This window comes from Pipistrellus hanaki, assembly GCF_964339955.1.
Source record: "Pipistrellus hanaki genome assembly, chromosome: 4".
NCBI classification, from domain to species: domain Eukaryota; kingdom Metazoa; phylum Chordata; class Mammalia; order Chiroptera; family Vespertilionidae; genus Pipistrellus; species Pipistrellus hanaki.
This window is the reverse complement of record NC_140506.1, coordinates 8,766,149-8,789,788: the sequence shown is the minus strand read 5'-3', so window position 1 is coordinate 8,789,788 and position 23,640 is coordinate 8,766,149. Positions and strand designations below refer to the sequence as shown.

General features: G+C 43.0%; 1 protein-coding gene across 1 annotated transcript in view; it reads left to right on the top strand.

The window, feature by feature from the left end:
- Nucleotides 1-4,242: 4,242 nt before the first annotated feature.
- FGF10 (fibroblast growth factor 10) overlaps nt 4,243-23,640 on the top strand; it is a 77,237-nt gene continuing 57,839 nt past the window's right edge. Inside the window, exon 1 of the mRNA XM_084881709.1 lies at nt 4,243-6,684. Within this exon, the coding sequence (XP_084737835.1) occupies nt 6,294-6,684 (391 nt within the window). The 5' untranslated portion in view covers nt 4,243-6,293. The remainder of the gene's footprint in view (nt 6,685-23,640) is intronic.

The following is a 23,640-nucleotide window of genomic DNA, read 5'->3' as shown; positions in this document are numbered from 1 at the left end:
ATGACCTGACAACTGAATCACAAACATAAATATTGTGACTGATATCAGAATGTTAAACATTTTTAAAACATTTTTACTGATTTTTCTCAGAGAGGAAGGGAGAGAGATAGAGAACTAGAAACATCAATGAGAGAGAAACATCGATCAGCTGCCCCTTGCACATCCCCCACTGGGGATGCACCCACAACCAAGGCACATGCCCCTGACCAGAATCAAACCTGGAACCCTTCAGTCCATAGGCCAACACTCTATCCACTGAGCCAAACAGGCTAGGGCAGGATGTTAAACATTTTGATCTAGAACACAGGACTAAGGAACCGAGAGGGCTGGAAGAGAAAGGAAGCATAGCTCTGCGGAGAGCACAGAAAACAAATAGAACTCTTCAGAAACTCCGCAGCTACGTCAGGAGAAGGCTCTGTTTACCATCCGTTGGGAGGAGACGAACAGCAGCTTGGTGGAAATATGTTTGTGTTTGGTGCCAAGAGGCAGAGTTCAGTTTCCAGGAATATTGGGTGATTTAGTATATGATTTAAACATTCTCATATAGACTTCTTTTTTCCATCAAATGCTCTTTTTCACCATGGTCGCCATTTTTTTTTCCTTCTCAAAAAGACCATTAAGTCTGTTTGAAGGCTTGGGATGCAAAGTTTAGCTTAGCCCTAGCACACTGCTGATTGGAATGCAGACTGGTGCAGCCACTATGGACAACAGTATGGAGTCTCTTCAAAACATTAAAAATGGAACTGCCATTGACTCAGTAATCCTACTTCTGAGAATATATCCTAAGAAACCTGAAACACCAATCAGAAAAAAGTGCATGCACCCTACGTCCACAGCAGAGTTATTTATAAAGCTAAGATCTGGAAACAGACCAAGTGCCTATCAATAGATGAGTGGATAGTTTTAAAATTTGCAAAAAAAAAAAAAAAAAAATATATATATATATATATATATATATATATATATATATATATATATATATATATATTTAAGCATATTTCTATTCTTTGAAATATCATCCTACCTTATGGGAAATTAATATGTAAATACAAAAAGTAGAATCAAATTATAAAAATCTACTTTTCTAGAAGATGCCATACATTTTCTGGAGGAGAACTTACAAATTGGCATTACTAGTATATAGAAAAAAAATCCTTGAATATCCTGAAAATGTGTGCTATGCCTTGCTTTCTAACTGTTTCCATTTCACAAGCTTTGATAAAATATGTGTCTTTTCCAAATATGTGTCACTGGTACTTAATAATTCAATACTACATTATTGTATTACTTTTCTCTGTTAATTTATTGCAGAATAGATATATTGTTGTTGTTTTTTTCTTCTTCTTTAAGTAAAACCTTCTAACCTTTCTATCACTTCTACCCCAGCATCTACTAGTAAGACGTGTTGAGGGGATGAGTGGTCAGTGATAATGAGAGCAGGCGGGGTGAAGAGAGGAAATAGCACAGCAGAACAGGTGCTTCAAACATTAGGACAACAGCCTAGAGCCCAGCCCCTGAGCTCTACACTCGTTCTACCACTGACTGATGAGGGCATCAGTTCATCCATCTCTCAAATGAATGAGATTAATTCAGTCATTTCTAATACTCCCCTGGCTTTGAGATATTGTACTATGTACTCTCTGTGAGGTAAGACTTCTTGTCCTTGCACTAGAAATGCCTACCTAAAAAAAACGATAAGCTATCACTATATACTTTAACCCCAATGACACTGGTCCTAAGCATCATGTCCAGTTGCATCCTGGGAAGACCACAACCCCAGAGATGCTTTCAAATCGGCATCTTCCACAACCCAAGGAGATTTTGGGCTGCGCACTCAGACTCCCACCCCTGTAAGGGCTGCACTGCGGGTTTCACCAACGAGGCCTGCACATGTCTACGCTGTATTGCAGCATGGCTGGCTTTTGGCCTGACTTGGTTACTATTTGAATCAGTTTATTGACACGGCCAATAATGTCACACGTAACCAGACACGCGTCTGTCACTGAGCCACAGACAGTGCCATGGAGCAGAAAGAACCCAGGACATACAGACTCAAAATGGAAATGGCCCCAACAGAGTCCCCGGCGCAGGATCTGCAAGCAGAGATGCAAACGGCCTGTCTGAGGCTCCATAGCCACATTTTATTTTTTGTTTGTTTGTTTTTTAAAATATATATATATATATATATATATATATATATATATATATATATATATTATTGATTTTTAACAGAGAGGAAGAGAGAGGGATAGAGAGTTAGAAACATCGATAAGAGAAAGACATCGATCAGCTGCCTCTTTCACACCCCCTACTGGAGATGTGCCCTCAACCAAGGTACAAGCTCTTGACTGGAATCGAACCCGGAACCTTCAGTCCACAGGACGATGCTCTATCCACTGAACCAAACCGGTTTCAGCCATAGCCACATTTTAAGATTCTTCAATGGCTGGTGCCATGGCCTAGCTCTGAAAATCCTCAGTTGTTTCTCAAGGAATCACACTGAACAAAAGGCCCCATCTAGTTCCACCCACATCAAGATTTAGCCTAATATTACCGAATCTGTTTAGGGCATAGAAATCAAGCAGGCCTTCCAGAGGTAAGGGGTGGGGGGCGGGAAGAGAAAAACAGCCTTTTAGCTTGAGTAGGTTCCACTCTCATCTGAAGCTTGTACACTGTCCTTTTCAATTGCCGCAGAGAAACAATTAATAAAGGAACCCATTAAGAGCTGATTATTGCTGCAAAAAAAAAAAAGGAAGGTAGGGTTTCAGCCCTTTGAAGTAACTGAGAATGATTCAGGCCTCATTACAGAGATAGAATCTACATTCATACATTTATGTTAGTGATTCAAATCTATTGGGAGAGATTGAGTTCCGTTAAATAGAGCATCTTTCCTGCCGGACTTTTCTCAGGCTTTCTCTGGCTAACCCAAGAGGTGACCTAACAATGCCGGCAGCGGAGTATTTAGGGATTCGGCTGTGCGGGGAAAGAAAGGCTGCACAGAAAAGAAAAAGAAGAATGAGATATAATCTAAAAAGCTATGTCAGCTTCTCCTTTGGGCTGGTTTGTAAATGCCCTTCCTGTCATCGCGCGGCACAGAAAGGCGGAGAAAGGGCTCTGGAAGGTTTAAACGGTGCACCTGCTGCAAACAGCGTTTAATGTGGAAGTTTCCCCATTTCAGACAGAAAACCTCTACCTTAAAGACCTGAATGGCTTCTTCCACTGGTGCAGAAATTGGTAGGAGAGAGAGAGAGAGAGAGAGAGAGAGAGAGAGAGAGAGAGAGAGAGAGAGAGAGAGAGAGAGAGAGGCTGACTCCCTTTGGGATGGGGGTGGGTCTCTCTTGTAAATAAGTAAATTAAAAAAAGAAATCCCAAGTGGCATCAATAATGTTGATGCCCAGTGTAGAGAAACCTCAGAATAATAACTTCTTGTGTTTTGTAACTTTTCACGACAGAATTTTTATTGTATGTTTTCATCAAACCTAATTTTGTCAGAAAACATGAAGTTTTAATTAGTTGTCAATTCAAGCATCTTGGATTCCAGGGAACAATTGGGCTGAGACTCCGGTCCCTTAGAAACACTGCCCTCTCTCCCAGGCATTTGTCAGTTCAAGCACAAGACTGTGAACCAGAGAATTGAAATTAGCACTGAGTACATTTTTAAATATCCGTGCCGTCCTGAAAGAACAAGATGTGTTTGACGTATGCCCTTTATTTGCCCAACTCCGTAATTGAAAGCTACTGGAATCAGAGCTAATTATATTAAATTTTAAAAATTAAAATGTGGTGTGCACCATATTGTCAAAACCTTCTGACTATGCATTGCAATGGGCTACAAATAATGGAATTAGCATCTCTGATTCTGGTATTCAGTGGTGCTCTTTCAAAGGCCCCGAGGGCACAGGGAACTAACTCTAAGGGCATGCGTGCAAGGGCACTTTTCAAGTCACTAACCAACACAATTGGCAATCATTCCCGATGCCCATCTCAAAAGCGAGATGCTTAACTTCATCTGTCTCTTCTGTTCACCGCAAAGACTGAGGCCAACTCCGCATTATAGGGACTCAGGCTCACTGCGCACACACAAGCTCTTCTGACGAGTTTCCTCCAAATCCTACTGGTAGAGGTCCAGCTCTCAAGATCAGCTTGAAGTTCTGCTTCTTCCTAGAACAGTTTGAGTATTAGGTGGAACCATATGAAATTGCCAGTTCGGGGGGGGGGGGGGCGGGGAGGGGATGGAAACCCATACAAATTGGCGATTCCTATATTTCAACCTGATGCTAACGTCCAACTGCTTGACAGAATAGGAACAGATGATACCAGCAGGTCTTTAGCCACTCCTTCCAGGCATGCTGTCCATCGTTTAAATAAATCCTTAAGGCAGTGATACTGTAGGAGCTGCCTCTTATGCAGGCTGGGACAGAGGATCCGAGTGTTTCTTTTTGTGACTCTTAATGCTTGGCCAAGACTTGCTAACTGTGGACGCGGTGAGCACGTTTGTTTCCCTTGGTTTCATGCAAAGTTTCTGTTAGCGAGGAGGGAGCTGTGGGGCGGTGGGTGTGAGAAAGACAGACCGGTGGTGCAGTTACCTTGTAAAACGTGAAGATAAGAGACCAGAGAACGCCCCTTTATGGCAAAGTGCGGAGGAAATGGCATGGAAAAGAGAAGGGCGGAACAGTGGCCAACTTGTGTGGTGAAACCTTCGCCATCTCTTGCTTTGAAGTGTAAACGGGATTCAGCAATTACAGGTCCCCGTCCCCGGGGTCCCCGATTTCCTTTGCGCCCTGAGAGGAGACTTTTAAGGGGGACGATAAATCTCCCGGAGCTTAAAAGGCAGGCGGGGAGGGCCAACGTGTGAACTCTGCGCTTCGCCAGCGGAAGGGCGAAATCAGAGCTTCATTAGAGCGCAGACCTCCTTGGAGAGGAGGAAGGAAAGCTCATTAGGTCTCCCTCTGCCCAGCTCGCTGCCACCCCTTTACAATCCGCTGCTGGTGCGGAGGGGTTGTCCTCAGCATCTTCCTTCTCCCCCCGCCCTCCCCTCCTCCCAGGAGCCGGAGGGGGAGGGAGCACAGGCAGCCCAGCACCAGGCTCCAGGTGGCTCCCCAGTACTCCGCTGCCAAAAGGAGAGAGAGAGAGAAAAAAAAAAAAAAAAAATCCTCTGCTGGAAAACAAGTGAGCAAGGGGCTCCCTGCAGGGGATTGGCTCAGGCTGGAAGGCAGCAGAATTGGGAAAGCCCCAGGGAGGACCGGCCGGGCTGGTGGCCGCGCGGGGAGCACGCAGGGCGCCTGGGCTGCGCTTCCCTGGAGCTGGAGGCGCGGCGGGCGGAGGCTGCACAGCCGGGACCCCGGGAGAGGACCCCGGCCCCCCCGGCCCCCCCGGCCCCCCGGATCCCCCGGCCCGCGGAGGAGGCAGCTGCGCCCCGCTCCCCGCGCTCGGCCCCCTCCCTCCCTCCGCCCTCTCCGCGGCGGGCGGCGGGGCTCCCGGCAGCCGGGGTTTCAGATGTCCCACCGCAGCCTGACCCCCTCCCCCTGCCTCTCCACCCTGCAGAGGAGGGCTGACCAGCGGCGGCAGAGCCCACCTCCGCCTCGCAACCCCTGACACTTCGGACCGGCGGCTTCAACCTGTTTACAAGCCGGCTCTCCAGCGGCGGGGGGAGGGCCCCGGGGGCCCGACCAAACACCGCCGCCGTCCCCCCACCCCTCCGTCCAGCAAGAAGTGACTCTGCGGGCTGCCCGTCCACAGGCGCCTCCGGAGCCAGAAAGCGGAGGGGAGGCAGCAGCGCTGCGGGAGAGCCAGCGGCGGCCCCCGGCCGGACCCGGCGCGGTGCTGCCGTCTAGGGGCCGGCGCCGCGGAGAGGCCCGAGGGCGCGTCCCGGGCGGGCTGTCCCCGGCCTCCCTCCCTCCCGGCCCCGCGGGGTTTGCTCCCGGCTGTCATCTGTGTGCTTTTTCAGACTGTTTTTTTTTTTTTTCTTTCCATCGGACATGGTGAAGCAAGGAGTGAAGAGGACAAAGTAGCTCCTGGGGGCGCGGAGGTCGCCGGCGGCCACCCACGGCCGCGCTTCCCCGGGGGCGCGGGGCGCTCGGCGGCGGCGGCGGAGGGCGCGGGGGCGCGGGCCGGGGCGGGGGCGCAGGGAGGCGGCATGGATGGCGGTGCGCTCCGCTCTGGCCAGATCCGCTCCTCCGGGAGGCAGCTAAGCAGCCCCCTCCAGCTGTCTCCCTGCCTCGCAGCACCGGGTCTCACCCGTCCAGCATGTTCCTGGTGACAAGCCCGGTCCCGGCGCGGCGAGCTCCAGTACAATGTGGCAATGGGGACTGACACAGGGTGCCTCCGCCTCGCCCCACCTGCCCGGCTGCTGCGGCTGCTGCTTCCTGCTGCTCGTCCTCGTGTCCTCCGTCCCCGCCACCTGCCAAGCCCGCGGGCAGGCCATGGTGCCGCCGCCGGAGGCCACCAACGCGTCCTCCTCATCGTCCTCCTCCCTCTCCTCCTCTTCCTCCTCCTCCTCCTCCTCCTCGTCGTCGTCGTCGTCCTCTTCCTTCTCTCCTCCCAGCGCGGGGAGGCATGTGCGGAGCTACAACCACCTCCAGGGCGACGTGCGCTGGAGGAAGCTCTTCTCCTTCACCAAGTACTTCCTCAAGATCGAGAAGAACGGGGAGGTCAGCGGCACCAAGAAGGAGAACTGCCCGTACAGTGAGTACCCCCGCCGGCAGGCACCCACCCCCGCCCGCCCGCCCGCCAGGGGGCAAATCTGTTCCAGATGGGGCCGGCCAAATATTTATGTCCCCGACCCCTGTAAAATGATTAAGTGGGATGCTTTCACACTACATCACACCCCGGGCCCCGTGTACACATAGTGCTGCCGCACCCCTGCCCGTGGGGGTCCCTCCACACACACACACACACACACACACACACACACACACGCCGGGTCACCCTATCCGCCCTGTCTCTGGGCTTGTCACCGGGCTGACACCCCGGAGTTGTTACTGTGCATGGATGCCCCCCTGGGTCTCCTTATTGTGCATGGATGCCCCTCTGGGTCTGCATCGCCCTGCCCTGCCCTGCCTCACCTGAGGTCCCCTTCCCCTCCCTGTTGGAAGTGGCTCAGGTACACGCTGTGTTGCTTTTCCGCTGGCAAATCTCAGGGAAGAGTTTTGGGACAGTCTCCTCAAGCTGAAAAGAATTAGCTGCTGTCAATTATCCGGGTTTTATGGAAACTTTATTTAAGAAAGAAAAGCCCATGCCGCTTGCTCCCATCCCCATCCTGTTAGTTACCCCACTCCCTCACTCCCTGCTAGATAGGAGCGATCTTATTTTTCTGGTTTTGATTTTTTTTTTTTGGGGGGGGGGGGTGGAGGGAGAGGAGTTTGGCAGGGGGTGGGTGTCGCCCCTGTTGCCCTGAGTGATTGCAGTCCGTGAGGTTGGCTTTTCCGGAGGCACTAGCGCTATTGGTCCTGAGCCTGCCTCCTCTCTGGGTAACATGATGCTCACGTCTGCGTTGTTGTCAATAGCATATGTGCTGCTGCTTTGTGGGGTCCCGAAGTACTGTTCCTTCTGAAGCCTCTCATATTGCAGAGCCCGACTACTACAGCGCTGGGAACATCTGGGGCTGGATTCGCACAGACCTCACACAAATTCCATTGTCATCCTTCTGTTTTCAAAGTAAAAGTCATAAGTCCGTTTCCATGGCTGTCGTTGATCCCCTCGGGTGAGGTTTTTCTCCTTAGTGCAAATGATGCCCTGGGTGTCTGGATTTCTTTTCCCCCACTTCCCCCGCCCCCCTTTTCTTTCTTTCCTCCCGAGCTCTTGTTCTTCTTTCTTGCAGGGGTGAGGGCTGGGAGGGGGCGGGAGAACCAGAAGGGCAGAGTGGATATTGTGTCTCTTCTTGAATCCATCCAGCAAAGCAGATTACTCTGTTGGCTTCCTTTCCTGGTTACTTTCAAGTGGTGAGACTTATTCATCCCCTATTGATGGCCTTCTGAAAGGATCCTCAGGCTGTGTAATGGCACACTGGAGATAGTGGACAAAGACGTTTGAACATCTTTAATGACCATTTAGCGTTATCTCAATGGTACTCTCAAGTCACCTTTTTCAAGGGACCTTTGTGTGTCAGTTGTTTGGGAATGTGAAGCATTATTTGCCAGCTAACTTAAATGCATTTCAAGACTCCTTGGCCCAGGAAGTAGCTGGTAGGGATGGGGAAGACAGTTAACCAGAACTTAGCATTTTCTTTTTAAACAAAGATTGACAAGAATGAAGACTTGGTTTTCTTGTTTGGGGACTCACATATATTCAACATTAACTTCTATTCCGCCACAGCTGCTGCTTCCATTTACTAAAATTAGCGATGTGTTTGCAAGTCATGATATTTGTAGAAGGATTTTTTAGTGTTCCATTTCATGGTTAACACTGAAGATGCAAAAAAACCCATTGCCTATATAGGTTTTCATTCTTATTTATAGAGAGTGGTTGGAACAATGTCATTTATGATAGATTTTTTTGTTCCCTGAATTAAGTAGAAACTATATAGACATATTTTAGTTGATGAAAGTTTAATTTCTTTGTTGATTTCTAAAACAATAGTTGTGATATCATCTAGGTAGGACCAGGGGGAAGAAGTGGTGCAAAGAGTTACTGAGGAATGAGCTGACAGGTTAAAATAAACAATATTCACGGCCTGAAATTCCTCTTCATATTTTTACCTCATGAAGATAACTCAAAGAAATGTCATATAATTGTAGAGTTCTACCCTTGAGCAAACTTCCTTCCTTTTTTTTTTTTTTTGACACTAACTTGATTTTGCTATTGCTATATTTTAAGTGTCTTTATGAAGTGATGCAAGGACCAATCCACACTAGTTTAGTTTTGCAACTTAAGTGACTATTTTCTGAAATAATGATCACTGTGTGATTAATGGTTTAGTAAAATGATATCCAGAGTACAGGTGGAATTATATTTTTATAGTAAAGAATTATCTGCAAAGAGAAAAGTATACAACTTCATTGCATAGAAATGAGTGTGGACATGTTGTATTCTAACTGTCCAAATATATTAATATCTCTTCCAAATGATAAAGTGTACTCATAGTCCTTGTTAAAATTAAAGTATCTTATATCATAACGCAGTCTTAATCAGTGGTTGATAATGAGAGGGGGGCGGGCCTTACTCTGTTAAAGAAAGCCATAAATAATTTAGGCTTTCTAAGAACATCCGTATGAAGACCTAGCACTCGAAAAGTAGAGGTTGGGAAAGCCTTAATTTCACATGTGGCCAGGTAATCAGAATGCTGCTACGAATCCCAGCTGGACCAATTCAGCTGAGCTACATGGTATCATTAAGATATTGTCTAAACGTTGCATAATTATATGTGAACAAACTTTTGCAATGCCTACAGGGTAACCAGCCAGCCAGCCCAGCAAATGGTAGCCTGTTAAATATTAGGGTATCTAACCTCTGAACAGTGTCAGTTCCTTGTCCAAAAACCACATTTCAGTAACATTTTCCTAAGCAAGTTATTAATTATTCTCAACACACAAAGCTGTTCTTTTGAGAGTTTTGTGTTTTTTTTTTAACTTGAAGCTTAATTTTCTTTGCTGCTTTTTACCCTAATGGTGAAGCTGCTAAAATACAGTAACAGCTTATCTAAGAGGTTACATGTTTGTGATGTCCTGGATAATTAAACAACCGTTTTATTGGCTTTTTGCCAGCAAAAAAATGCTAACAAAAGGGAAGTAAGGAAATCACCCTGAAGCATTGCAAAATCCATTGTAGCTTCTACCGCCAAAGCTAGTTCCCAGAAATTAGATGGTTCTAAAGATATTACACGTGCTAAAGAAACTCTTCTCAATTGGAGTGATAATTATAATTCTTTTTTTTTGGGGGGGGGAGGGGATATTTTCTTTTCTTTTTGGCCACTTAGGATAGCAGAATGGAGGAGAGCAGAGATGAATTATGTTTCTCCTGTTAGAAGTCTGAGAAAGCTTGAATAATTTAGAATAGCTGTGGTGTATCTGTCACTAGACATGCTCAGGCTCATTTAGGTTTCTTTTATCAGCCTTTACATCTAGAGCTTTGCCCTTGAAACATTACCACTCGGCTCCAGTTCTGGCCTCCTGGAAAGGCTGGATACAGCTGTTAGGTACCCTTGCAACTGGGACTGGTGGACTTACTTCTGGACATAAATAAAACAGCTGTGGCCTGCTCCCATGGTTGTCACTTGTAGAAAAGGGGAGTCTAGTGTAAAGAAAATGAACCCTAGATATGAGACAGTGAATGATGGATGTTCTCAAAATGGAATATGAGCCCTTCCACAAAAGGAGTCTGGGATACAATAGAAAAATCAGTACTGACTATGTAGTATGTGCCCCATTTCTTTCAATCCGAATATCATTTAACACTCACAATAGTCCTATGATTTAAATATAACTACACACATTTTTTTACTATGAAAACTAAGCCTGAATAATAGTATATTACCCAACGTCACCACTGGAGATTGGCAGAGCTGGGATTCAAGTCTATTGGGTTATATCCCTCCTCCTTATTTATTTTTTTTTCTACCTCTCTGCGACTAGAAACACTGATAGCAATATATTAGAATTAGACACCCCAAACCCTAAAAAACAAATTGTCCAAAAACATAATTGCTATGAATACCTACAGTTCTCCAGACTGAAATGGGGACAGTAGTAAAACGATGGTGGAACAGAAATGAACTACATCAAAGGCATTCCTGCAGGTGGACCCCTGGAATCGGACTCTGCTAGGGCATCCTCCAGGTGAAGTGCCTTTTTTTGATATCATGTTTGGGAATATAATTGCTTCTGGGTACACAAAATACACATACATCAATCTCACTCATTTCAACAGAGGGTATTAGGAATACATGACTACTTAAGAAAACTCCATGAATGTCATTGTATGGAGTAATTGTTTACAGCTGAGGGCCAAATGTTTAATTGCTTCCATGTGTAATAAAATAATTTGATTGTAAATACCAGTGTAAAATTGGGCTGTTGCAGAAACGTTGGGTATATGACCCTAAAGGGAGCAAAATCTTAGACAGACAGATAAATAGATGATAGATAGATAGATAGATAGATAGATAGATAGATAGATAATAGTTTTAAAATAAGTGTGCAAATAAAAAGGCACTTTACGACATAAGAATGAAAGATTACTGTCAGGATTAAAGGGATGTGTCATTACTTTTAAATCAAGATGGGAGCTTATTATAGGAAGTTCAATAAAGTGAGAAGATAATTGTTGAGGAAAATAGGGACTGGAATATTATTTCCTAAAAATAACATAACAGTTCCCTGGGAAGAAAGCCAGTCTCCAACTTAAGGCTTCTACTGGTGTCTTATTTAAGATGTAGTTGTTTCTAGAGTTTGGCTGCATGATTTATAACCAGGAGCATTTAATCACAGCACCCAGGATTTATGAAGGTGGAAGGCACTGTATTTAATGTTTACGTGACACTGGTCCTGTTACCTTTACTGCATTCCTACCATATGGACCCTCCACTTTGATGGCTTTATCATAAATCCATTAAAAATACACAATTACAGAGAGTTTCCTCTTCATAAACCTGATTTATAACCATCTACCAGGAAAAAAAAAGAAAGAAAGAAAACAGCAGAAATCACATGCCAGGGTTGGAGGGTGAGAATTCAGAGACACCAATCCCTAGGTCTGGGGTAATCTATTACCCAAATATATGGACCACTCTTTCCAACAGGTTTTTCAAAATGATGTTTAAGCACAGAATTTAACAGAATCATGTCTTATATCACAAAGGAAACCCCGGTGTATGTGTATTTCTTGTACATTTTTACTACCTAGTTTAGAGCAGAAAGTCTTATTCCAGATCATTCTTTTTAGTGTTTAATGAACTTACAGCAAAACATGAAGGAGCACTTTAAATTCCTGCACAATTACCTTAATGTTCAGAGGCAAACCTCATTTGTTATCCAAAAGTCTGACTTTCCACAAGCCAAAATGTTGGGAAAAAAGTTGACAGCTCATTTGAAATGGAGCTAATGTTCCTCACATTTATGAGCTGCCTATGAATATCTATATCTTTCCTAATCCTTAAATGTCTATATGCTTATCCAAAATTGTAGTACAAATGATATTTCTTTATTATGCTTCAGAAGGAAGATTAATGCCTGTGTATTAGTTCAAAGTGATTTTAATCTCTCTTAACATTAATTCTGTGAACTTTGCAATGAAGAGTAATTCAGATGACGTTTTTAGTATTACTTCTCCAACATTTGTCAGCATTAATAGTTGATGTTTGCTTAATGTAAGTCAGTAAAATATTAGCATTCCCCTCCCAGAAATTAAAGTTCTCTTTTAATTTTCCAGTATGATGGTGCATCAAATAATACAGTTTTATTTGTCTAGAAATGTAATGAGCCTCGTTTTGTTTCAAGTCCTTTCTGCAGAAGTAGCATCATTTTCAGTGGTATATTGCAATGACTTAAGGTCAGCTGTGTTTGCCTTTTGACCAATGGTGCTTGTTGCTTGGGCTTGCAGATTTAAAATGTTTACTTTTCATAACTGGCACTCTTTTGTTTTTCACTGCCTATTACTTTTACCTCTGTCAGACAGTCTAACAAGGAATGACGTAGAAATGTGCCTTTAATATTTGTGAAAGAAAATATAGCTACAGCTTAGGAAGCCACCCGCGTCACTCTGATACTGAATTAAGGAATACAAAATGTTGATGCTTTACAGAACCCGTTTCGAACCACATATTTAATTATGATGGATTTTACACAAATAGAAAGTTTCAAGATATCTAAAAGGGAGCCAGGTCACCCACAAAATAATGGTCTTCAAGGCTCCCTAGCTTTTAAATCAGGTCGCTTGTGTTCTTTCTTTGAACATTGTGTTCTAATTGGAACAATAAATCAAAGACGACACACAGAGTAGATTCCCATGTAAGGTGGACAACTGGACAGTGACTTTTTACTGCTGCTCACACGTGCATCCAATTACCATCTGATAGATCCATAGTGCTGGCACTAGAGCATGGCCTCGTTTTATAGCTCGCCTAATAATTCTTCACCCTAAATCTGTCCAACTTCACCTATATCTAATCTGTCAGTACGTGTGTTATCATTAATGAGGAATTTTTGAATGTCTGGCATGCTTCCTACAATGAGTAATGACATGGAGATATTAATGAATCATTTATCAGAATAGAGGAGGTAAAGTATTAAGTCTTATATCCCCAACTTCAAGTAATTCTCAACAACAACAAAAACATAACAATTAAACTACATCTGTAACTTAATTATGAACAGTCTGTTTTAACTGCAACTTAGATCTAAATAGTAATAGTTACCCCTACAAAATTAAGAACATTTTAATAAAATGGTATTTTTCTATAATCATTATTTTCATTCAAGGTCCTTGGGTTTACATGCTTTACTGAAAAACATCCATATTAGTTCATCCTTAACATTTTAATGTGTTTTTATTTATCTTTAATCCTCACCCTAAGATATGTTTTCATTGGTGAGAGAGAGAGAGAGAGAGAGAGAGAGAGAGAGAGAGAGAGAGAGAAACATCCATCGGTTGCCTCCCATATGAGCCCCAGACCAGAAATGAACACACAATCTGGGTATGTGGGCTGAAGGGGAATCAAACCTGTGACGCTTTGGTGCACAGGACAAAGCTCTAACCAACTGAGCCACACCAGGCAGGGCCAACCTTAAACTTTTTTTGAGGCATTTCCCTGTTTGAGGATAACTTGATATATTCAAGACCCATCAGCTTACATCTGATAGTTCTGTCTCAAGGCAGTTTTACTTTTGAAATATCAACCATCTGTGACAACCCTGACTCCAAGGCATTCTAAATTCCTGACACTTTATCACTCCTTCACCACTCCATTCTTTTTCTCCTCCTTTTCTCCCTCACCCCTCTCTTCCCTGGCTTCTAACCCATTGAGGCCAGGAAAAGTTTTCATTATCATTGCTTGGCATCCCATGTTATAGTGAGAGCCAGTGGCCTAGCTGTGTTTGGGTGTGTAGCATCAACATAATTCATATTCAGACCTAACGGTCTTCAGCCAAGTAAGTTCAATAGACTCCAACAGGAGCCTCTGTTCAATTGGAATCTCTGTGACTTCTCCCTTGTCCCAGCACACAGGCCCATGTCTTACAGCCAGCGTTGCCCTTCAGAGAAGTCCACAGCCCACAGCAAGCACCTTCTGAGAATGGATGCTGGCTAGCTGGCTACTAAGTCATCACTCTGCATTTTTCCTCCAGCTTAACTATTCCATTCCCATAATAACTCTCCCTGCAGGTCCATGATCTTTCTTTCAAGTTGTTTTAGTACAGGCAACACTTACCAACTACTTTGTCAATGTCCTTATCTTTTCGCCTTTGCCTGGACTCCAGAAGAGAGAGAAAGAAAGTGAAGAGGGTTTAGGAAATCAGACAATTATTCCTCTTCTATGTTAGTCATCATGTATTTCCCAGAAGACAATGCTAATTTAGAGGTCTTTAATATTTCCAACTTCCAGAATTTCACGTAGATTATAAAGATTTCTGTACACTCCGGGCTGACCCAATACAGAAATGTACATAACTTTATTACAAAGGAATCAAGACACCGACTGCAGTTAGAATTTGAATTAATCACCTACCTTTGTTCACATCTTTCAAGGAAGAACTCTTGGCACTGACTGCTGAATTATTTGTGTTATATGTAGAAGCTGACAATTTTTCCATGTGTTACATTGTTTTTTTTTGGTGATAATAATTAAAAGCCAAGCTTCTTTCTACCCTTGGTTTCAAATTAGATAAAGCTACCAATAACTTTCGTTTATCGATAGAAGTAATCAATGAAAAAATAGTATTTTGAGACATGGAGAAAATGGTAGCACATGGATGTTAAGTTACATACTACTTATGATCTCTAGTGAAACCTATTTACAATGTTATGAGTAACGGCCATTGCCATTGTAGTAAATTGGATTTTTAGGGCCTTTGGGGATACCTCTGTGGAAGGATAGGATTCCACAAATATGGGGGAAACGTGCTAGGGATGTTAGTCAGATTATGGTGTAAAAACTTGATGAAGTGCTTTAAAGTTGAAGCAAGAGAGATGGGGAAGGGCATGTTATTAGAATGCTGGGAGCCAGAAGCAGAGCAGAAGAGGCCTGGAGCATGTAGACAGGCTGTGGAGGAGGAGGAGAGGCTGGGCGGGAGTGATGGAGACAAGGGTTTTGAACTCCCAGGAAAGAACTCGGGCTAATGAGTAGCCCTGCACCGGGGCTGACATGACAAGAAAGGTGTGAGGGAAATATAACCCAAGCCCTGGCATGTGAGTGGCTGTTAAATGAACTGAAATGAGAACCTGTGATCTAAAAGGAGTCCCGCGGGAGTAACTCCTGGTGAGGGATTTCCGAGTAAGGACAGTGAGGTCCCAGCTCCTGCCAGAGGTGGGCGGGTGGAGGAGCTGGAAGTATGGATTTTCATCAAAAGGGATCACAAGTCTGGATCTGGGTGGAAAGGGAGCTTTGAAGACACAAAAGTGGGTGCATCTGAGGCTTCAAACTGTCAGACAGTTGTGTACTATTTGGGCAAAGCGTCATTGGTAAAACAAGGATATTCATGGTCCATACCTCTTTCCTACATGGAAAAGATTGAGAAAGGCCATTCATTCATTCAACAGAGATGTGCTGAGGGCCTGCTTCGTGTCACATGCTGTGACACTTACATGTAGTACAGAAAGCAATGCTAGCCTTGCCCACACAGAGCTTTCCTACAGTGTCATTAAGCAGCAAGTGCACAAAAAGATGCATGATGAGAACGAGGGATAAATGCTATGGAGGAATAGGTAGGGTTGCCTAAGAAAACAACTGGAAACTGCTCCAAACTGCATGGCCAGAGAAACCTTTGGAAGGGGGAGATGGGAGATGGGAACTGCATGGGGCGAGTTAGATGCCTTCCCCAAAGGTACAGAAGAGGCAGACAGCCTGGGGCTGGGGGAAAATTTTGAAGGAGTCGAGTTAATGCATGTAATAGCTCAATGGTGCCCGGTATATAATAAGCCCCCATTAAGCGGCTGCCATATAAAAAAAGTAACTAGTAAAGGAAAGCACAAGAAAAGCAGCTGGACTCCTTGATGAAGCGGGATTAAACATATTGGAATTGAAAAAAGCAGCAGGAATGAGGCGCACACCTGGCAATTTTTAGAAAGGGAACCATTAGAACTTCTGAAATTATTTAGAATTTGGAATTGCAATGTTTAGAACATTCTGAAGTTTTGAGGAAAGCAAAGTCTGGTCAGTAAGAGGCTGGTAGATGTTTGAATATTGAAAGTCACATGAGGGGAGGATGAAGAGCTGGACATAAAGAAGATACAGTGTATTCAAGGACTCAGCTATAAAAGAAAACAAAAGAACAGACAAACAAAAATAAGGGCAAAGCAGGTAACTGTGGATGTTGGGACACGATGGATTATTGCATAAAAGGAAAAGTGGTTCCATTTTAAAATATTGCAGAAGAAATCTAATATTGCAAGTTACAATTTGGTTTTGAAGCAGGATTATCACAGTTGCTCAGCTTTCAGTAAATTCAGCAGTGAAGTGTCCTATTTCTCATTTCAGCCCAGGCCCTCAAGGAGTTTGCAACCCAGAGATAGAGACAGGAGAACTTTCCCGGGAGATGAGAGAAGGCATTTATGCTAAAGGCCAGAGAAACAGCAGCCTGCAAGGGAGGGAGGGGAGAAGGCGGGAGGAGGGTCACACTGAGGATAAGGGGGCTTCAGCTGGACAGAGACTCTGATAAAAAGGGAGGAGCACTGTATCCTTACAGAAAGCACAGAAGCTTCAGTGAAGTTTTCAGGAAACAGCAGGCAGGCCACCGGGATGGAGCAGGTTTTCCCAAGCAGGGGTAGCTTAGGAAGTAAAAAGCAAAATACACTGGCAGGTGCTGTCACATGGGAGCCAATCATGTAAATATCTTTAGGTTTGACAACTTGACTTTTTTTTTTGGGGGGGGTGGGGGGTTAAAATATCACATTAACATGGTTACCACTTACATATTGTTTATTTTGCTTTTGAAGTAAAGAATAAAAAACAAAAAGATAAAGCAGAGGAATATTTGGAAAGGATATAAAATACAATATAATTGATATAACTTAAATATATTCAAATTATACTTTGACAAAAACAAACAAACAAAACCTCATTTTATATGTGAAGCTTGAAAAACAGCTCTGATATACTATCATCTTTAGCATCCCTGATTGGCTAAATGGTCATAAATTTAAAATGTAAAAGAGCTATTGGTTGTCATAAAAAAGCATCTGTGAAATGGGTAATCATTGTTATCACCATACTGTATGCAGCTGAGAAAGCGGAGTCTAACAGCTCTGGTGCCCACGGCAGGTATATGCATACAAGCATCGTGAGTGAGTCAGGAGTCCTACTGAGGCCAGGCTTAGTTGGCATACCCTCTGTCCCTGTGTGCCCGGGACAGTCTCAGTGTGCATCTCTTGTTCTAGCATATTATTAACAGCCCCCTCTTCCCTCTCAGTGTATCCCATTACACATTCCCCGTGGTCTCAGCCAGTCTGGTCGGCGTAAGGCACAAATCTACACAGGCCGGTTTCCTATTAAATACTTGAATGGCTTCCCAAAGTCTTCAGAATAATAGCTACATTTTTTTGCCTGTGATGTAAGGCCCACATGATTTGTTCCCTACCGACCCCCTGCCGCCTCATGTCTATGACACTCCCTATTACAGACACACTGAGTTGATTTTAGCTCCAGGACATGCCTCTCCCTTCGTGTGTGGCCTTTGCCACATGACTAGATCTGGCTGGAGGGATGTTCCTGCCCTCATCATGCCTAGTACTCCTTCCTTTCAGATGTCATCTCTAGAAAGCCTTCCTGACCACTCTACTGTCCCGCAAACCCGTGCTCCCCAATACCTGTATCTAACATGTTAACATATTCTCACATTTGATTAATTTCCCAGTGCATTTTCCTCACACACAGAAAGTATGTTAAGGGTGATGATTGGATATGTCACATTGATTTGCATACTAGCCTTCAATACAGTGTCTGGCATATAATGCCTCCTCTCTATGAATTTACCCAGTACATTGTTCTTTATAACTGCATGTCCTTGACACAGGTCATCTAGACTATCTTCAGGTTTGCCATCTGGCCTGGAAAGTGTGATTAAATACACTACCTACCTGAAAAAGTATGCTTGAAGTGAGGTATCTCTGACAACCTCCATTCAGTTCTAAGTTCTACAATGCTGAGAACTTAGGAAATGAGTTAGGGCCATCATTACTCAAGTGAACATGAAGTGCTTCATATCATACACTCTGGTGAATGGAAATATTGTGTAATTCTTTGAAATGGATTGTTTCCCATGTTTTTCTAACTTGCCTAAGGTTACTATTGGCTCTGTTCAGTGGAGATAAATGAGGACTTTGACTCTTTTTTAAAATTGATGCTGGCTATGCGATAGTTATTTATGGTTTCAAGGTTATTTTTGGGTTCTGGGGTAATTTGGTAACAATTAAGAAATGAGCGATTTTTGGTAATTCGTTTAGAGAAGAATAATAATGAGCTGCAAAAAGTGGAAGTAAAGGGATATATGGTTCAGTCTTGGCTGTGTTGAAGCATTTGCTGTGCGATCTTAGGCAGGACTTTATCCTACCCTTACACACTTAATCTGTGAAACGAGTTCAATATACTTATTTTCTAGATTAAGGACAAGATTCCAGGAGCACACCTACTAGGAGATAATGAATATAGTATGCTTATATCAGGTCCTAATCTCTGGAGCCTGTAAATGTTACTTTATATGACACATATTTTTTGTAGATGTGATCAAATTAAGGGTCTTGAGATGAGGAGGGAGATTATCCTGAGTTATCCAGTAGGCCCTGAATGCTATCACTTGTTCTTATTATAAGAGAAACAGAGAAAGGCTAACTACACAGAGAAGGCAGGAAGGGATTTGATGAGGGAATCAGAGCAAGAGAGATTTGTAGATGCAATGCTGTGGCTTTTAAGACAGATGCAGGAGCCATGAGCCATGGAATGGGGCTCTAGAAGAGAGAGAAACATGGAAGGAACTTGGCCCTATTGTCGCCTTGATTTGGATCCAGTGAAAACGATATTGGGCTTCTGTGAGAGAATAAATTTCTGTTAATTAAATTTCTGTTAATTTTGTGGTCATTTGTTATAGCAGCCAAAGGGAACTAATATAGACTATGATACTCAAAGTGGGATGCTGCTAGAACAAATACCTAAAAATGTGGAAGTGGCTTTGGAATTGGACCACGGGCAGAGGCTGGAAGAATTTTGAAGCACATGATAGAAAAGGTCTATATTGTCTTCAACAGATCTGGCAGGAATAAGGACATTGAAGGCACTCTTCTGATGGCTCAGAAAGTGAAGAGCACAGAAGAGAAAACCTATGTCTTCTTAGAGAATACATACATCATCATAAACAGAACATTGGTAGAAATGTGAATATTAAACATGCTTCTGGTGAGAGGGAATAGAGAGCATGTTATTGGAAACTAGAAGAAAGGTAATCCCTGTCACAATGCGACAGACACGTAGCTGAACTGTGTCTTATAGTTGTGTGGAAAAGAGAACTTGGAAGTGATGAACTTGGAGATTTAGCTGATGAGATTTGATGGATGATGAAGCCTAATTTCTTCTAGTTGCTTATAGTAAAACTTGGGAGGAAAGAGGTAAAGTGGAGAAAGAAGTGATAAACAAAATAGATCCAGCACTGGATCATTTGGGAAATTCTCAGACTATCCAGATTACCAAAGAGGCTACAGTAGGAGATTTACTGTTAGGAAAGTGCTCTAAAGAAAGGCCAAGGATGTGGCTGGATGGCCTTATGCTAGAGCTTCAGAGATTAGGCATGTGGCAGATGGGTTCCCTCTGCCATCTCAACAAAGGCTAGTAATAGAGATTATCCAAGAACGATCTCAGGAGGACCCTCTTGTCTACTGACATGAATGCCTGTAATATACATAGGAGACCCACAAATTTTTTTAGAACATTGTATCAGTAGAAACACTGATGGCTTGGACTGAAGGAGACTGAATTAGGACAAAATGAAATAAAGATGCCAGACTCCCAAAATTCCATAGACAGCAAATAGGCTGGTAAAACTCATCAGCTTCAGACACATGGAGATTTCAAGCAAAAGGAAGTACATAGTGACTGCAGAGCCTTGGTCACAAAGAGCAGAACCATAGGTGCAGAGGAAGAGAATAGGACCACATAGACCATTACCAGGCCTTGAAACATAATAGAATTTGTCCTGTTGGATTTTGAGATTGATTGAGACTAATGAGGCTTTTCTTCCTTCCATTTTCCCCTTTCTTTTGTGATGGGAATGTCTACAATTGTTGTACTATGCCTATCCTACCACTGTGTTTTATAACAGATACCTTATTTTATAGTTTTACGGATCCAGAATAGAAAGTTTTACATCAAGATGATTCTTAGCCAGAGTCTCGCCCATACCTGATTTAGATTATTTAGATGATGAGATTTGGGATGCTATTTAAATGAGATTTGGGACTGGAGAGTATGCTGTGATCTGTGGTAACTTTTTGGGATGGAGTGAATGTAGTTTTATATGGGATGAATGTGAATTGGGGGTCCAGAAGACAGACTATAATATGATGAATAATAAATATCCAAAGATATCAGGTCTAAACCCTGGAACCTGTGAGTGTTCTATAATAAATTTATACATATAAAACATTATATAGTTAAGTTGTCCATTTGGGATTAATGATTTTTTGAGATAAAGAGATTATCCTAGATTATTCAAATTAGCCCCAAATACCACCACAAATGTCTTTATAAAATAGAGGTAGTGGAAGTCTAGACATATACCCAGGGGACAGAGAGTAATTTGATGATGGAAGCAGAGAGAGAGATTTGAAGATGCTATATTGTTGGTTTTAAAGACAGAAGAAGATTCCCGAGTCAAGGAATGTGTTTCAAGTGGCGAGGACTGATTCCTCCCCTCAGACCCTGACATCTTTATTTTAGTGCAGTGGAATTCTGGCTTCCAGGACATTAAAGAATAAATTTCTGCTGTTTTAAGCCACCAACTTTGGGGTCATTTGTTACAGCAGCCATAGGAAACTAATACTATAATGCATGACAGCTTTATGTGGTCCAAATTAAGGGTAATCTGCCAAAACAGTATCTTATATAGAAAGCATGAAGCAGGGATAAAGCTCACTTTACTCACCTCTTATGAATTGTGTGATTGAGATAGTTTAGATTAGAATAATTTATGTTGAGATATCAAGCAGACTATCAGGCTCATAATAGAACTTCAAATTTTAGTCCAGTCTACATTTTAAGTTTAAATGACTACTTGTAAAACATTGTTTGTAGGAATAGTGCATTTGCATGTAGTACCTTGATTGCTGGGCACTATAAGAACAAAGCAATGACTTTGATTGTTTATGCAGAACCTGGCTAGATCTGGATTGGGCGGAGTTGTTCTCTTTCTCCTCATTCGTCTGAGAGCCTCTCCCCTGAACTTGCATGCTAAACCCATAAGAATCTTTCTAGCCTAAAGAGGATTCTTTATAGTTTAAGGGTGATAGAAGCTCAATTTAATAAATGGGTAACAGTACAATCAAAATGTGAGTGCCCTCTCTGAACTATTTCAGTGTTTAAATATGTTGAAGGTGGTGGGCATTTGTTGCTTTCCTTTAAACCCTATCTCATCTATCCCCTTTCACCATGGATAAAATTCACACAGCATCCTACGGTTCAGCCTCTCACATCTAAAAATGTTTCCATAATAGTGCAACTCCCTCAAAATTTATTAACATGGCTATTTATAGCACTTGAAGTTTAAGCCCTGGGGAAAAAAACCATGATTCTAAAACTGGCATTTCCTCTTACAGAAAATTAGTTTCTATGAAGTTGTAGACAGCAGGTGAGTGTTTTTCATTGTCCTAGTAATGGGGCACTGTCCAAGCTGAGGCTGTCAGTAGCATCTCCTCATTTAGTATTTTGAGCTCATTCTTTTTCTCTTTAACATCCATTGTTAACCGAGTGCGGGTCTATGGTGATTTTAGAAGAGAGGTAATGGTGGTGATACTGGGAAAGTGGGTGAGATCAGGAATAGTGCTTTGCTGCAAGAGATGAGGTTAAAGGGTTGACCTGGGATTAGCTTGAGCACAGTGAGCAAGCTAGAGGTACGGATCAACCCACCAGCCCTGGTGCCATTCAAAGATTTCTACTTATGTGCTTTGAGACCAGGCAAAGAGCTTCGGTCCAAGCACATCTACAGGAGGCTTTTGAAGCTTTCCTAGCAAGAGAATGGCTACCAAGACATTCTATTTGAGATCCAGCCCCTACCCGTTTCTCTTAATAAAAACAAGCTGCCTCTAGCAAGTACTTAGAAAATGGACATGAATCAAATGGAGAAAGAGGCCAGATTTGAAAGAGCCAATAACACCCAATGTGAGTTTTCTCAAATTTGGGCCTATGGACCCCATGATGAGAATAACTAGGGTGTTTGCCCAAAATACAAATGATAAGAGTCCTATTCGGATATACTGCCCAGGGGAAGTGGGGTAGGTAGGAGGTACACACAGAAATCTGAACTTTAATAAACACTCCAAGCATTTCTTAATCTCAACAAACCTCTAAGAAATAATAAAATTAAGGCTGTCACTAAGCTAAATGTGGATGTGAGGGGATGAAAGGCCAAAGGTGTTTTGAGCTCCAGAAACTCTGAAGAATTTGGCAGAATGGCTTTCTTACAGTCCATGTTTGCAGATTTGCCATTTTTCACATATTCTGGCAAAGGAGAAGCTGCCAGATATTTTATAAAGAGGAAGTCATTTTGAAAGTTAAAACACATGCTAATATTTAAATACTTCTTGGTTGGTGGGCAAGTTTCCAATACATCTGAGATTAGGTCCGTCTTCAAGTCACTGTTGTGAATATGATAAATCTGGGGTGAGAGGCTGGAAGACGGGGTCCCCCCTAACGCTGGCTGTTGGTCACCGTGTTGAGTGCACTTCCACTGCTGTTTACATGGAAAGACCGGGATGCTACACCAAATGACAATGGTGTAAACAAACTTGTAGAGATTTAGGGTTCCTCCCTATTTTTTTTAAGCCGCAGGAATTTGTGTATAAACGCCTCTAATCCCAAGAGTGTTGGCAGGAACCTGGCCCTCCAAGTGAGCACTCGAGTTTGTGGCACGGCTGCCAAAGCTGCAGACTCAGAAAAGGGAATATTGATGAGATTCTCGAGTTTCCCTGGGAGCAGTCTTTTGAACTCAAGCAGCTCCTTAACGTCCTATCTGTTATGGAGAGGCATTGCTCTTTATTGTGAGAATTCTTGCTTTCAGTTGTGGAAGTTATCTTTGTTTCAGTTCCTGTAAATGACCTTTTTGTTAGATAGATATTGGGACCAGCCTTACAATAAAGTTGTGACCATGTCCCCCTGGGGTGTATCATGAGTATGCAAATTAGAGTCCCCTTCTGGTGTCAGTGACATTCCTTTACTTTTTTTGTTTACACACACACACACACACACACATATTACTTTCAGAGAGGAAGGGAGGAGGAGAGAGATAGAAACAT